The 17,012-nt window shown below is 38.2% G+C and overlaps 1 protein-coding gene across 1 annotated transcript in view; it reads right to left on the minus strand.

Moving 5' to 3' along the window:
• Window positions 1-4,771: 4,771 nt before the first annotated feature.
• UBN2 (ubinuclein 2) overlaps window positions 4,772-17,012 on the minus strand; it is a gene marked incomplete at its 5' end in the record, with an annotated part of 66,412 nt that continues 54,171 nt past the window's right edge. Inside the window, 4 exons of the mRNA XM_082661856.1 lie at window positions 4,772-5,216; window positions 8,368-8,457; window positions 8,890-9,121; window positions 15,311-16,861. Of these exons, the coding sequence (XP_082517982.1) occupies window positions 5,167-5,216; window positions 8,368-8,457; window positions 8,890-9,121; window positions 15,311-16,861 (1,923 nt within the window). The 3' untranslated portion in view covers window positions 4,772-5,166. The remainder of the gene's footprint in view (window positions 5,217-8,367; window positions 8,458-8,889; window positions 9,122-15,310; window positions 16,862-17,012) is intronic.

Below are 17,012 nucleotides of genomic sequence, written 5' to 3' on the forward strand. Positions count from 1 at the left end.
ACTCTAGCTCTCCCATGTCTTTAGTCTTGCCTGCCGTTGTGTACCTTATCAACTTGACCCAGAAAGACTCTAAGATTCTTGTTATTCCAATGCTTTCTCTAGTATTATGCACGCCAAGTTTGAAGGGCACAGAGTAGTGGATTACATCCAGGAATAGTCAGTGAGTCCACTAAATTTATTTTACTTGTAACAACTGACTTATTTTATTTAGATCTATATCTATGTATCTATATCTATATATATATCTATATATATATATATATATATATAGTTATAGTTGTTGTTGCTGTTGACTTCTACAAACAGATATTCAAAGGGGGAAAATAGTATCTTGTGAAAAGACAATTTCCCAATCTATCCATTTGAATTGACTAAAAGCAATGGAATAAACAAGGCAGTTTTGCAAGCATTAATAGGGGAGTGCTTAGAAAGGATGCAATGGTACAGCAGCTACTAGTTTTGTATATATATTACATATGTATACATATATATACAGATATATATATATGTATGCATGTATGTATGTATCTTACACATATATCCATATTCATATAAGGAAAAGGAAGAATATTACAGCATGACATGATCTTGGCAAGTTTTGAGATTCTTCCTCCTGAATCCCCTGACGTATTAGCCTGTACTTTAGGATATCTGAGAACAGTTTCAAAAGAAGGGAAAAAAGAAAGAAAAAAAAGGCACTTAACAAAGACAAAGGCCTGAACTGAGTATGTTTTAGAGGAGTAATATAAGCCATTTTACCAGAGCTAAGAAAAGATCTACAGAGTTAAACCCTTCCCCTTAAATTTTATAAAATAAAATTGTTTAACATGTTTGTAATCAGTCATTTACCTACTACTGCATTTTTCTTCCACATCATTATTACAAAAACAAAAGCCCCCTAAAAGCAAAAACAAACAAAAAACCAATCATACATGCACAATAGAAAGTAAAAGTGCCCTTTTGAGAACATAAGGTCAGCAGAAACTACAGTGCTGAACCATGGGGCAAGTTCTCAATTTTGGCCTGATTACAGATTTCTCTCACTCTTCTAATTTAAAACAAGACAAAACAAACATCAACGAACAAAAAAAGCAAACAAAAATTCAAAACCTAAATGATGATAAAAAGAATACAGGGACCAGTGTGCTTTTATGGTACACTCCTAAAATAAAGTATCCTAATTCTATACATGGGTCAAATTATATGACAAAACCTCCTAAAAGTAAAGAACTGTAAATTAGATTAAAGTTGACCATTACAGGCAAAGTTCATTTTACAAATGTAGCAGCAAATCTGATAGATAACTGGAGTGCTAAGAGATGATCCCAAGGGACACAGCGTTCTCATAATCAATGGCAGTTTGAATAACAGTAGAATTCCATTTCAGAAAATGTCTTGAACCAAGTAGAGGTGGAAAGGGGTGTGGTAGAGGGCAATGAGAGGAGAAAGATTAGAGGTGTCTGCCCTTTCCAAACCTGGGTAGTAAACAATTTAGATCTGCTTTGGGAAAAAAAAAATCCTGGGTTAAAAATCTTTTCAGATAAGTTGTTTTCAAACAGGTGTCAAACCCACAGCATTCAAACATGTGTGTGCCCGGTTCTTCCTCCTACCTGGGTGATATGATAAACTCTATTCAGCTTCTCTGATATTAAAAAATGTAATTTGGGCTAACAGCATCCATCAAAGGGGTGGTAGGCATAAAAGAATGTACTAACACAATCCTCTGATTCCCTCAATATCAAGATTTTGTGACTTCAGATTAACCTCACTTCTTTCCCCAAAACTTAATTTCTTCAGGCTGCTTTAAAATCATGATTTCTTTTACCCACTGATCTCAGAAGCATATGAGAAAGAATTATAATCGACTTATAACTAAATTATTGCTTACATCTATTGTGGAGGCTCTGAATGAGCTTGACACTTTGCTCTCAGTCTCCAACGGAGGCTCAGCACTGCTATCTCTGGAGACAACTCTGCTGACCATTCATTATTGCTCGTGAATACTGAGGATTAACTTGTATGTACAGTAACAGCTTATACATCAGTGAAGGCAATTTAAAATACAAGACAGTTGAAAACAGCTTACTTTTCCTGAATCAAGAAATCCCGCTGAAATGGGACATAATTGTGTGCTGATTACTTTTACATCGGGGTGTTGCTAATGCTCTTCAGAAATACACATTGCTCTATATCCTTTCCAAATTACTCATCATTTTAAAAAATAACATAATTTGACTTTCAAGTGCAAAAATAGAATATGAGTCACAAGCCTCTGTGCTAAAAAATAACCGATTTGTATGTATGATTTTAGTAAGACAAACTGTAAAAATAGGTGACTGTACAGTATGGACACCATTTTCAATGTTATGGCCTAGAAAAGAAAGAGGTATTTACATGTAGTAACTCTTTGATCATACTTTTTAAGAAATATAAGGAAGTTGGTTTCACTTGTACAACAGAAAAGGGTAGTCTTGATTGGAGTGGATTAAGGTAGTGAAAATGTGGTGCAGTGACGCAGAATCAAGACCGAAGAGAAAAGAACAGAATCTCCACGTATGAGAACTCCACAGAGCCAAGGGCCTTCAGTTATTTTTACCGGTTAGTTATAAACGATACTGGGGAAGAACTGATAATCCTGTTCTTCTCTAATGAGGACAGAGTCATCAGGGATCTTCACATGGCGTGATTCAGTTCATGGATTTAAGAAATTAAAGTTACTCCTTAACCGAAAGTCCCAATGAACTTACGTATAGATAAATATATGTGTACAGATATACACATGCAGATGAATACATGCACAGCTGTCCTCAGGAAGAGAGATTAGTGTGCATTCTGACTTCTCTCCTGGTACGGGAAGTAAAACAAAGGCAGCTTCCCAAAGGAAAGTTCCAATAGAATAGCAAGACTTCTTTTTTCTAAATTAAATAAAAGCAAGAGGTATGCTACACTGGAGGAACAACTCAAGAATTGGATACGTTTCCCTAGTTAAAAAACCAAACAAACTTTAATCAAACATACTCAATTCAAGTCAAACCTATCTGCACCATCCCAATATCCTTCCAAAATATCCACCAGGGTTGATACAACATTCTTATTTGCTTTACCGGTAAACTAAATTCTTAGAGGCAAGTAATTATATCAATGATTCCTTTGAAATAATCCTTTCCTCTTACTGTAACAAGTTCTTAGAACTAAAGTTTTCAGTTATTAACTTTTTTTTTTTTGCTATAACCAAGCCAATGTGACTCTGAAGTCAAAATATAGGCTTACAGATCTAAAGAGATCTGTGCTAATTTATTCACAGTCCTAAAGCTATTTGGAACTTCTGCTCATGAAAGTAAAAAAAGGGCCTGGTTAATACCCTTATCTGAGTAAATGTAACAGGATGATTTGTAATGAAAACATATGCAAGGAATCTTGCTACTACCAATCTGATGCTGGTTTTTTTAGGTTAGTCTGTTATTGTTAATGGATCAAGCTTACACTATTCTTGAGTACAGTCTGAAAACATTCAGAAGCCTAAACAGGAAGAAAACAGAGAGACTAGAACAATGATGAGGTGAAAAAAACCCAAACAAAATGTATCCAAACATAACCATAAATTTCTCCCTTGGGGCTTCCCTCGTGGTGCAGTGGTTGAGAGTCTGCCTGCCGATGCAGGGGACACGGGTTCGTGCCCCGGTCCGGGAGGGTCCCACATGCCGCGGAGCGGCTGGGCCCGTGAGCCATGGCCGTTGAGCCTCCGCGTCAGGAGCCTGTGCTCCGCAACGGGAGGGGCCACAACGGTGAGAGGCCCACATACCGCAAAAAAAAAAAAAAAAAAATCTCCCTTAACGTCCTTTGTTGAATATGCTATTTGCATGAGGAAGCTGTAATAACGGAGTCTTATTATATGCAGGTTTACTCACATATCAATACTCTGAGTAAATATTAGTAAAGCTTTAAAATCCCAAATGCTCCAAATCAATTTCACTACACTGGATATAGGGAGTAAAAATACACTATGATTGTTATAAAAATAATCCCCTGTACACATAATGATCCTAATTTAATTCTTCCCTTTAAAATACCATCTTCAAAATTCAAAAAAAAATACATATATGCCATTTGAATGACCAATGAAGAAGCATTGTAATGCACACTTATACCTGTTTATATCAATAGTTAATAATCACCTGAAATACCACTAGCTAAAAGAACAGAAGACGTTGTGAACCTGAGGTGATGTTGGGGGAAATTTAAAGTTCATACTGGCAGGCCTGCAAAGGCTAAGTGGACCAAAGCCACAGCCCTATATCAAAGATCCCCATTTCTCAAGAGGAAAATGTGAACACAGTCACGTTTTAACATCAAGAATGGAAATAAGAATTAACCAGTCAATACCAGATGCACAAATCACCTGAAGAAGAGAGTTAAGTACCTGCTTCTGAATGGAAGATGTAATTGACCCTTTTACAAAAAGGGAACATCTAAGTTTTGTCTGTTAAGAGCAACGGGCTCAATTTTTTTGACTTAAAAATGTAATATATATCACTGTGCTAAAATGACTTTCCTGAAGCATCTTTAGTCCACTGACTTACATAGGAGTTGCTACACACTGGAGTAGATTCAAGTTTGTTCAGGATTGTTGAGGGTACGTGATTTATACTCAGCTACTGTCTGTATCAGACACAGGGTCATTAACTGTTTTTGTGGCAAATTTGCTGCACAGTCCACCCAGACATGATCATTACTCCTGACAAACTGGCCTAATTTCAGATATATTGTCTTTTATTATGCAATTATGTCTACACGTGTTCAGATCCAACCCCCAGGATGGATGGAGTTTACCCAAATCCTCAATTTCCTTCTTCCTCCCCCGGGAAAAATCAAATTTGTATTTCTGTGGGTTTGACAACTGAGTCTCTTTCAAGTCAGTTAATATGGTAACTTTGTCTTTCTTTAGAAGAGACCAAAGGTCACTAACTTTGCACGAAAGCATTTCTTCCTCCTGCACCTGGCTTTACTCAAGTAATGGTTTCTTTTCTTTTTCCTCCTCACCACAGTGCTTGGGACGAGAGAATGTAAACATCGACAGAACAGCAGCCCTATGACCACATGAGTACTTTTCCATCAGGTAGATTCCATCAGCCAGCCAAGTGTGTCATCTCCTTTGCTTGCTGGAAGTCACTGAGATTTCCGTGGTAATTTAGTGTCCCCTTTACTTTGGCCTCCATCTGAGAAAAGAGATGTTTAATTGGTATGGGTCGGCATGTAATAAAAAATAAAAACAAAGCAAAAAGAACAATTAACTTTTAATTTTCATGTGGATGATGACATTGCTAAAAAGATAACCTTTAGTACCTTACGTGTTATATAGCAGTATAGAGGTTGAGAACATAAAGGAGATAAAAACTCAACAAGAATGATCCTCTTATCTCAAATGACTGGTTTAATTGGTTTTCAGTGTCCTACAAATACTATTTCAACAAGTATTTATTATCTCCCTCACTGTCAATTGTGTCAAATGCTGTGAGGATTATAAAGAAACATAAAAGACATAATCCCTCTCCTTCAAGGGACCTAACACATTTTTTGATTCCTTTAGAAGACAAGGTCAATTTCATTTTCTTGCAAGTGAGATTAAATTTCCTGCCATGACACAGCATTTAATAACTCTCAATTATTTATGTAAATGACTGGACCACACTGGTAGTGAAAACTCCAGCTGAGTCTTTGTTTTAGTCCTAACCTGGCAAAAGTTGTAAAAGGCAGGAAAGTTTGCTACTGGGAACAATGGTTTCTTAGTTTTACATATGGCTATGTAACTTTTACTGGGAAAATGCTGATCACTCAAGTTAAACTGGACATGAGTAGGGCCCAGTGACCTCTAGAGACAACAGAATATAGAGAAAATCTCTAATAGATCATTCATTGCCTTAGCAAGGAAAATTAAGCCCCCACCAGGCCTGAGAGAAAAAGAGGGAGGCACAAAGGGCAGAAATACACAGGTGTAAAGGAACAAATTATTGCATTCAGTAACAATCCTAAGGCTGGAGGAGACCACAAAAGTCACAATGCTAAGTCCACTCGCGTGAAACCTAAATCACTCGGGTGAAACATAAGCGAAACAAAAAAACTGCCTCCACTGAAGAAAAGATGTATCAATGAAACAAGACAATTATTTCAAAAGCTGTATAAACAGAATATTATTAAAATGAACTTGGTGACAACATCTAAGGAACTGACTTTTCCATTTATAATGTGGTATTATACCCTTGCATTTGTAGACAGAAATGATTTGACTTGAGGCATAATTAAATTCATAAAATGGCAGAGTGGGATTTTGCTCAAAGAAGCTTTGGTTAATTACCAAAATAAAATACTCATATTAACTGGAATGTGAAATTCTTTAGACCAGGGTTTGGTATGCCACCTCTTTTTATGAATAAAGTTTTATTGGAACCCAGCCACACTCATGCTACATATTGTCTATGACTGTTTTCCTACTGCAATGGCAGCGTGGAGTAGTTGTGATAGACTATGTGGACTACAAAGCCTAAATTATTTACTATTTGCAGCTTTATAGAAAAAGTTTACTGACCCCAGTCTTTAGATAAGGTCAGAAAATGAACATTAACTGAGCTCTTACTATGCACCAGGTACCATGCTAGAAGCTTTAATTTTTTTTTTTTTTTTCGGTACGCGGGCCTCTCACTGTTGTGGCCTCTCCCGCTGCGGAGCACAGGCTCCGGACGCACAGGCTCAGCGGCCATGGCTCATGGGCCTAGCCGCTCCTCGACATGTGGGATCTTCCCGGACCGGGGCACGAACCCGTGTCCCCTGCATCGGCAGGCGGACTCTCAACCCCTGCGCCACCAGGGAAGCCCTAAATAAATATTTTTGTTAAATTCTCATAAGAAGCCTATTAAAAACATCTTGTTGTCCTCAGTTTACAAGCAAGGGAAGTGAAGGTCAAACAAGTTAGACTTGCTCAAAGCGGCAGTCCTCGAATTCAAAAATCCCAGCCTGATTCTCAAATTTAGTGTCTCATACTTCAAAATGTTTTTACAATGAAAAATTACAAACTTTTAAATTTCAATTACTTGGAAAATACCGACAGTCTTATTTCCTTTCTCCCTCTGGAACAGTGGTGCTGGCCAGAAAACAAGATAATGTACCTACACTTGGACTATTGGGGTCATGTTGAACCACAAGAATCCCAGGTGTCTAATTCCTTGCAGGTTTCTACCGGTCTGCCCTCAAACATACAGCTCTAAGCCGGACTCATCCTACCAAGCTGTCATCAATACCCAGGGTGGAACTGCCTTAGTCACAGGGCAATTTTCCTTAAGCACTTAAACCTAATCAAGAAGCCCAGGAAGATCAGGACTGTTGACACTTGTGCCTACTTTGTGGTCCCCCATTTGCACAACTGTGGTTTTGTATTCATTCTCTCAAGGGAGAGTCTGGGGCAGCTTGCCACTTAGGTGCTTTAGAGGATTAATTACAACCTATTGCCTCAAGATTGTTCTAAAGCTCCCATTTCCACATTGTGGTCAACTGTAAACTTGTTCAACAATAATTTTAAATGCAGTGGCCAAAAAGAACAGTGAGGCCCCAGTCAACCTTCCTAAGTTAAGAGAGCAGCTGAGCGGCTCACAGATCCTGAAAATGGCCTTCAGAACAGTATCAGCGTTCTATGGGGGTCAAGTGCTGGTGAGAGCAAGAATCTGGAGGCCAGTGTTGTGTCCAGTGTCCACTATCCAATTTCAGATTTCAGAGCGATCTAGTTGGGCTGCAAATATATAACGTGTACAGTTTAAAATCACGTTAATTTAATCACAGCTAAGAGGCAGAGAAGTTTAATAGTTAAGAATACAGGCCATGGAGTCAGACTTCCTGGGTTTGTATCTCAGATTAAACACTTAACTACCCTATCATCTTGGGCAAGTTGCTTACCTCTGATTCAGTTTCCTGATCTGTAAAATGGGGACTGTTATCTCATTCACAGGTTTGTTGTAAGGGTTAAATTAGCTAATACATGTAAGTAGTCACAAGACTGTCCACTTAGTAAGCTTTCAATAAAGGTCAACTATGATTAATTACCGGACATGACTTTTGTACACTGTCCTATGAATTCTATTCTTTGTCATCATTTCCATATAACAAACATCTTCAAAAAGGCTCTCTGCACGTGTAATAAAAGATCTCCTTTACCTATTTCCTTTCTGTAAGGTGTTTGTTGCCAATAAGGACTCAGTCACATGAAAATTAGTTTTTCCAATCTTTGTCGTTCCCTCACATGGTTTTCAGAAAAGACTTAAAATATATATTTGTAAATTTGTATAAATAATAAAGAGAGGAAGAAACAGGTGGCTTTCTTACCATTAAATGTTTGCGGTAAATGTGCAGGCAGAGGTGAGTGGGAAAGTGTTGCTGCATGCTGAGCTCCTGGCTGTAAACCCTTTAGTAAATCTGAGAGGAAAACAGACTTGTCAGTAATCTTCTTAAAACTAAGATTTGAGCCCTCTTAGATAAAAAATGAAAATAGTTTATCTAATGCAAGCACAGACCTTGACTTCTTAAACTAGAGCACATACGTTAAGAAATATTTACATGTATAAATATAAATGTGTATGCAAATAACCCAGCAAATCTGACTCCCTCTTACAAATTTCATTAAGATAGAAACGTGGAAGAGACAGTTCACTTACAAACTATAAAAAAATTTCAGAGTCCAGTAATTTGACTTATTTTATATATATAGATGAAATAAACTGCATTTCTTTTTTAAAAATTCTATAATTTTCACTAACTCCAACTGGACTACTCTCAATTAGTATAAATTTGTGAAGTTTCCTGTTCTATCAAACTAGGTAGCCAAGTAAATAAAAGAGCCGCACTTACTCTGAGTTAGGCTATGGTGGAAAGCGGCTGAGGTAGATCCCGAGGTGGCTGTCACTCCAGCTGTGTCCGTTCCAAAGCCAAGTAGCTCCAAGGGAAACTGGAAGGGCATGGTCACTGGAACAAGGCCACCCAGCATCCCAAAAGGAGTCACATTTTGATTTGTTACAGACAAAGGTGATGTCATGAGAGTCAGAGGTGAGGCATTAGCCAATAATGATGCTCCTGCTGTGGACTGCAGAAACCAGGGGTCAAAATACATAAGAAATCAAGTCTTTAACCTGAATTGATTTATTTTACTTAATATCCTCATGGACACGAGACTATGTCTTACATCTGCTCTAACAGAAACTTTGGGAGACAGAAATGAAGACTGAAGCATAAATTACATTTCAAAGAGTGACCAATACTGGCTTTGGAAATACTTCTACTCAGCTCTTCATCACCAGTTTAGATTTCTTAACTGTTACTGCAACGCCTATATTAACACCCATTCACTCTCTTAATCAACTCATTTCTAACCTTAGATTTCCATGTTTGCTCTCAGCCCCTAGATTTGACACTGGTACTTTATTCCATATAATTTCAACTTGGTCTCTGAAAATGCTCTGTAATTTTACTGTTTGCCTTACAATCTTTTCCGACACAATACCTGCAGCTGTTGTTCTAGACTATTACTCTCTCAGATCCCCCAACTTGATACCCTGTACTTTCATCATAACAGCCATCCTGTGTCCTCCTCACCATTAGCCTTACCTGCCTCTTCCTCAGAAGCTGAACACCTGACCTATGCCACGAATCCCACCCATGCAGAACTTTCTGTGACAAATGTCAAGCACTGCACCTTTTCCGTATTTCCTCTGCCTTCGCAAATATAGAGTCCTCTTACATTGTTTTACAACCACGCTGTTATTCCTGGCTCTTCCCCAACCCCTGGCAAAAACCTGACTTATGGATCTTCCTTTTATTATCAAACTTGCTGAATGACAGCCTCCTTTTTCCACATTATCTAGCCTCTCATTAACCCCTGAAGGAGGTTTCCAATTCCACTACTTTTTTGAACTTAGACTCCCAAGGCAAAAGGTAAATTAGAGAGTGTTTTGACACTCCCGGACCTGGGCTGTGACGCCATGTTTGTGCTTAGAAATACACTAGCACTCATGAGCTCTCATGGACAAATTACTTAAATATACTCTAGTAAGCTAATTTAATTCTTTGAACACTTTTCTATAAAGCAATTAAATAATTTTTTCCCATTTTGACTTTTTTTATGTGTACTTATCAACAAAGATTATAATCAAAATTTCGCAGTATCAGACATTATCTACTATAGTTTCTGCAATTTTGTAGCCTTATTTTATCAACTCAAAATTTCTGTGGTAAAAAACTTTACAGTTCTAAATTTGGTCAAGAAAACTGAATTCTCTGAATATTTGTTAATCAATAATAAGCATTAGCTATGGTCAGTTTTACTTTGTATGTTCATTATTTCTACCAGTAAATTATTAATTAAGGGCTAATCATTTTATTTCTTAGTTAATGTATGAGAACAAGGTAGGTGATTTTCCCATGCAAAAATGCCACATTACATCATATATTTATACACTTAATGGTCCACAGCACTGCTGAACAAAAAAAATGAAGAACATCCTCCCAAAGCTTTCTATTCTGGTTTTTCCACTAGTTCTCCAATAGCCTTCCCTTATCTCCTTTATTTATCTCTCAGATTTATACCTATAGTTCTGAACTCTCATCTCAGTTTCAATGCTGTTTAGCTAACCGTTTAGTGAAGAATTCCACTTGGCTATCTAACACTCGCCAACTTGGCATGTCCAGAATTGAACTCATCATCTGCTACAATCACTTCCTTCTCGTGTATGGTAAACGCTAGGATCAGTAGTTTCATTCTTTGCCACCACTCTGGCTTGAAACCTTAGTTTTTAAGCATCATGAAATGAAGAACAAGATGAGCTCGCAGTCAACATAACTTTTTTTGTTTTTTTAATCGCAACTTCCTCCCACACTTAAGTACAAATCGTTATCACTTTACGCTTGGACTTGACTATTTTTCTTACTTGCCGGTCTTTCCCCTCTACTGTGCCCACCATGATATACAAAATGGGTGATTTAGGAAAGAATTACTAAGTTAGAAACAACAGTGCTTCTGAAGCAAAAAAAGGATCCAGCATCAATTTAAGAATTAACAAGGGTTCTTTCTTTTTAATCTAATTCTATTTTAGTCTCAGGATAATATGGGGAACACACTCCAAGGCCATGTGCCCCAAGTGGAGCCCCCCTAGTGAGGAACATGAAACACTGCTAATAAGGAGAACTCTTCTATGCTTTTCTGGAGGAGGCTAATGGAAGCATTAAACTGACAGAAAATGCAAATTAGGGCAACTTTCACAATTAAGTAACGTGTATTAGCAATAAAAAATGGCACCACGCCATAAGTATCTAACATTCTGTGCTTTTAAAAACCTTCCATAACCACTTTTGTTTATAAAGCTAAAGTGAAACACCAGATTACCTAAGTATCTAAGTTTCTCTCATAGAAGGTGGAGACCTTCCAGAAGTGGGATATCCCACTGTTGATATCATTTGGAAGCACACAGGAGAAGCTGTCAACATGCAGTAGGCAATCAGTTCGGGATAATGCCCCATAATCAAAAATAGTTTCCATGGCCTCCACATTTCATTCCTAGGGGAAGATATGAACGGGCACCTTGCTCTTCCTGTGGTGGGTATTACATTTTTCTTTTGACGACGTGTTTCATTTTGGTGAGTACATCTGTCCCCCATTCTCTACAACACCCAGAGTGATCTTTTGAAATATAAATCAGACCATACCACTCCCCTCCAACAGCTTCCCACTGAACAGAAGTAAAAGCCCAAGCCCTTACTGTAGCCCACAAGGTCCTCCATCACATGGTTTGGAGTTGATCTGTGATCTCCTCACCTCCCCATCCTTCCCTGCTGTCTAGCCATGCAGGCCTGCAGGTCGTCAGGCTCTCTCCTATCTCAGCGTCTTCACATCTACCATCCCCCTCTTGCCTGGGCTCTTCGCTCTTCTCTCCAAACGGCTGGCTCCTGCTCATTCAATTCTCAGCTCTAATGCTGCCTCGTCAAAGAGGCCTTCTCCATCTCCCTGATCCACGTTAGTAGCAACCACACTTTAGCATATTACTGTTTTATTTTATTTTTATAGCGCTTAAAGTATTTTTAAGTACTTGTGTTTTGCTTATCTTCCTGCCTAGAATATACGCCCCATGAGAGGAGGGATCTTGATTCACCCCATTTCCCCAGCACCTAGAAGAGTGCCTGGCACACATTAAACACTTAGTAAACATTTGCTTAGTGAATTATTTTGGGAATTATAAAGTGGCAAAGACAGGATTCACAGAAAATCAATAAGCTGAAGGGCAAGAAAGAACAGGAAAGCCTTGAGTGGCAAGTTAATAAAAAGCAGGTAGAGATAATAATGTGAACCCAGAAAGACTTTAACTTTTGCTAACCTCAGGACCTGTCATGTTCACATCTGCAAACAGCTAAAGATGTCTTTCAGAAAGGAGTGGAATAGTTTATAGGCATAGATAGGAAACCTGTTTTTAGTGTTGGCCAGCTAGAAGGATAGGATCTAGAGGCCACAAGGTAGCTGATAAGACTTCAGTGAGATGCTATGTTAAAAAAAAGAACCTTAGGTTGACCAGAAGTTAGAAATAACCTTATTCAATTACTGATCTTTTCCTCAGTCAAACCAATAAGAAAGACAAAAAGGATCCGATATGAAGGCAGAAACACTAAGGTCTCCAAATCAGAAAGCCATTCGGAGAGGAAGAAAACCAGGGAGGAAGTAGTTATATTTTAGAAACACAAATTTTGCCACATAGTTTCCTTGCCAACAAACCAATTGGTAAACAACAAACCAAGTTGTTCTTCAGGGATAAATGATCAAATATAGGAAGGTTTCCAGGAAAAAAAAAGAACTGATAGATTCTGGAGATGACAAAAGACAGAGGGAGATTTAACTTTAAATTCAAAGAAAACAAAGCAAGTGGAAAAACAGCAATTTTTAACTACAGGAAAAAAGTCCAAAATTTATAATTGAAACCACAGTTAATGACACTTAGCTCAACAGAGACAATATTTTACATAGTCACAGATTTAACCAAAAGTTGTAATTTTAGTCTTTGAAGAAAATGGGAAAGGTAAAAGTGAGCTAAAAGCCTTATTTATCACAATGAGAAGCTGAAAGATAATACTAAAATAAATAGTCTTCCATTCATTCTTATTTTTTGAAAACACAATTTTTAAAAAACACAAGAGAAAAAGCTAAGAGAGTTAAAAGTAGTTGGCACTAGGAAGGAGGATCTGGGGCACGGAACTGCCATTTCGGTTATAATCCTCTCACATATTCCTGTAATCAAATTAAAGATTGATTTCAAAAACAGTCAACATTTTAATAAAGATAATAAAACAGGAATGTGGACTAACTCCTAGACCTTAGTTATAACTCAAATTTTAACATACAATCCCTAATCGGTTTTTTTTAATTTCTGATAAAAGCAAAATCATATAGATAAAACATCTATTTATCCTAGATTTCAGTTAATGAAGTATCAGTTAATTGAATTTTGTTCTATATTAGAATTCTAGAATTCATTCATTCCTAAGCCTACTTTAGTAAAGGCAGAGTGATGATTTGGGTTTTAAGTGTATATTGAATACCAACACTTAGCTTGTACTGAGTAGCAGAGACCCTCTACAGACACCAAGGGAAACGTATTTCATTAGATGTTCCTATTCCACATAAATAAGAGGCAGTACAAAGTTAGAGCACTTTCTTAGACAACAGAATTTCAGACATCAATAAAAGTCATATTTTCAAAGAATAACTGAGAAGCTAAGAAATAACATCATAAATGTTATATTTTTTTAAAGCTTCTTATGAAACAGAATATTATGTAAAATCCACTTTCTTGAAGAGTCTAAAAGAGTTATCAGGAAAGTATCAACACTGGTGGGATGATGGGTGGCTTTTCTTTTCTTTTTTTCTGAATTTTACCTACTGCGAACATGGATTATGTTTCAGGGGAAGGGAAAAAAGTTAAAGAAACCAAATCAGTAAAGTGAAGACAAATCTGAGAAAAGCCTCAGAATACAAAGAAGTGGCAGATAGATGGAAACAATAACAGAGAAGATGATATGAAAGGCAGAGAGATGGAATATATGAGTGCTAAAGAGTTCTCAAAAAACCTAGGCCAATGGATCAGAAAACATAATAGAACAAAATATTCTTGAGCTGAAAAAATGGGCAGGTCTGAGATTGAAAGATGTTACCATTTTTCTAGGTACACAATTAATGAAAACTAGATAAACCTAGCCATTATCTGGGAACACTTGATTTTCAAGAAACAAGAGAAAATGTGATTAGCATTTAGGCAGAGAAAACACATTACTTATAAGGGAACAAAAAGTCAGAATTGCCTCATACTTTTTTATAACCTTAATTAGTAAGTAAGGGTCAGCGGAGCAGTATTTACAAAACTTGGAGTTAGTGACCCAAGAGTCTTTATCAACTCAAGTGTGGCAGCACAGAAATTATCAGGTATGCAAGAGCTAAAGTAAAACAGCTTTCACATTAGCCTTCTTGAAAAGATTCCTTGAATTAGGTACTCCTGCTAAATGAGAGATAAATTTAAATTAAAAACTCACAAATGGGAAAAGTGTGGTATAAATGGATTACCGATACTAACTTGACAGAGAATTATATATGAATAACTGTAAAATTTGTGCAAAATAAAAATTTTATTCGAAAAGACAAATGGTTAGAGGAAAAAAATAATATGAATGTCTAAATTTTATTAAATAAAAAATTATGGGGCTTCCCTGGTGGCGCAGGGGTTGAGAGTCCGCCTGCCGATGCAGGGGACACGGGTTCATGCCCCGGTCCGGGAAGATCCCACATGCCACGGAGCGGCTGGGCCCGTGAGCCATGGCCGCTGAGCCTGCGCGTCCGGAGCCTGTGCTCCGCAACGGGAGAGGCCCGCGTACCACCAAAAAATATATATATATATGAAAGTTGGCAGGAGAAAGGGGACTAGGATGGGGAAAAGAAGAGACATGTGAAGGTATGTTAAAATCATAAATGACTATTTTGTTCTGGACTTTAATAAGGTACAGTTTTAAATATGCATTTTAGTTGTGTTTTTAAAAAATTTTGAAAGTAAGCATGTAATAAAAAAAAATCCACATCCCAACAAAAATTTCATTCCCAGGTGTCTCCATCACTGTGATGTCAACATCCATAAGTTATAAGTCATCATAAACAACTGATGATATTATAATAAAGTCATTAAATTGACTCACAAGAGAAATTACACCATCTTACACTTTATCACGTGAATGTATCTAACATACATACCTGCACACTGGCTGTTACCACTGACGACCCTGAGGCAGAGGATGGTCTATGTGGAGTAGACAACGGTTTAGTAGCACCCTGTGTTCCACTTCCTGTTCCCCCAGATAGACTAGTCCTATTAGCTCCGCTTGAGTTAAGGTTGCTACCTCTGCTGGCCGGTACATTCATTGCAATTCCACTCAAGCTATTCTTGCCGACAGTTCCAGTGGATGATGAGTTTGTTAGCTTTGGAGGGGCCTGAAGATTTTTTGTAGATGGAAGGCCTGAAGTGCGATTAGAGGGCAATAAATTCAAGGTGGGAGACTGTCTGCTGATGTTTATTCCACTGGGCTGTTTATGGACTGGGTTGTTACTGCTAGAGTGGCTACTCTGGGCCACTAGTGCATTTGGACTGGAAGAACTTGGGGATACAGTAGGTTTGGGAGTTGGGTTGGATTTAGAAATAAGTTTAGTTGATACTGAAGGCTTAGCTGACTGAGAGGGCTTGGGTGAGGCAGAAGGCTTAGGTGAGGGCAAGGGTTTAGGAGACGTGGCAGGTTTCGGAGATGCGGCAAGTTTTGGGGATGCAGCCATTGAGAAGGGAGATTTGAAACCCTGCGTGGAGATTTGTGACACCATTGCCTTGGCTAAATAGTTACTGGAGGTAGTGGTGCTAGGTACTGTCCTAGAAACCAGGGAGTGGGACCCTTGAGAACCATTTCCAGGTGTGGGAGTAGATAAGGGAAGGCGGTACATAAGTGGCTTATCTGAAGACTTAATAAGTGGGGATGAACAGGAAAGTTGGGGATTATTACTTAATTTCACCACTGGATTGGTCTGTGATTTACTAATAGTTGCTTGTAATGGAGACACATAGTTCTGTTGGACAGCTGAATGCTGGTGCACCTTTGTTACTTGTGTTAACGAAGAAGCATCTTGGGCCTCTGATGTTCCCAGAGCGTGAGAGGAGGCAGCAACTTGGGCTTGGGAAGAAGAGGAGACATGGGTCTGCGAAGAGGAAGAAGCATGAATCTGGCTTGACCTCTGTAGTCCTTGTTGAAGTAGCCTGGCTGGCAAAGGTTCTAAGGAAACTTTAGGGTTCTGAATTGAAGAACCAGCAATAAGGCCTGAAGAGATGCCAGTATGAGCTAAATCCTGGGGTTTCTTTGGTACTGGCCCTGTGTGGCCAGCAATAAGACTTGATGAATGTGCGGTCTGAGTAGAATCTAGTTTTTTGGGAGTAGCCAGTGGCAGTTTACTCATGATACTTGCTAATTTTTCCTCTCTCAGTCCTGGACGAGGTTTTGCAGTTGGCATACTTATCCTTGAGCCAGATGGAGGGCCCTTGTTCCCATTGTTGATAACAGCTAAAGCTTCAGAAACAAGATCCAGTGCAGGTGGATGAAAAGAAAGTTCTTCATCTAGTGAGTCATCAAGGCAGATCGTCTCCTGGGCCGGTGTAGAGCTAGAACTGGTGGAGGCCACAGCAGATGTGCTAGAGCTCGTTGAAGGGCCACCAACTGAAGCCACCAAGGATGCAGGAGTTTTCTGGTCCTTTTTTGGACTACACTCCTAGCATAAACAGCATTATGTTGGAAAAACAAAAACGATTAATCAAAAATTACAAAGTATTAGATTTTAAAGGACAAAGGAATTCTCATAATTAAAATTCTACTAGAAATCTTATTTAGAGACTATAAAAACCAAAATAATTTTCCAGAGG

Source organism: Grampus griseus (genome assembly GCF_964374135.1).
Source record: "Grampus griseus genome assembly, chromosome: 9".
NCBI lineage: Eukaryota > Metazoa > Chordata > Mammalia > Artiodactyla > Delphinidae > Grampus > Grampus griseus.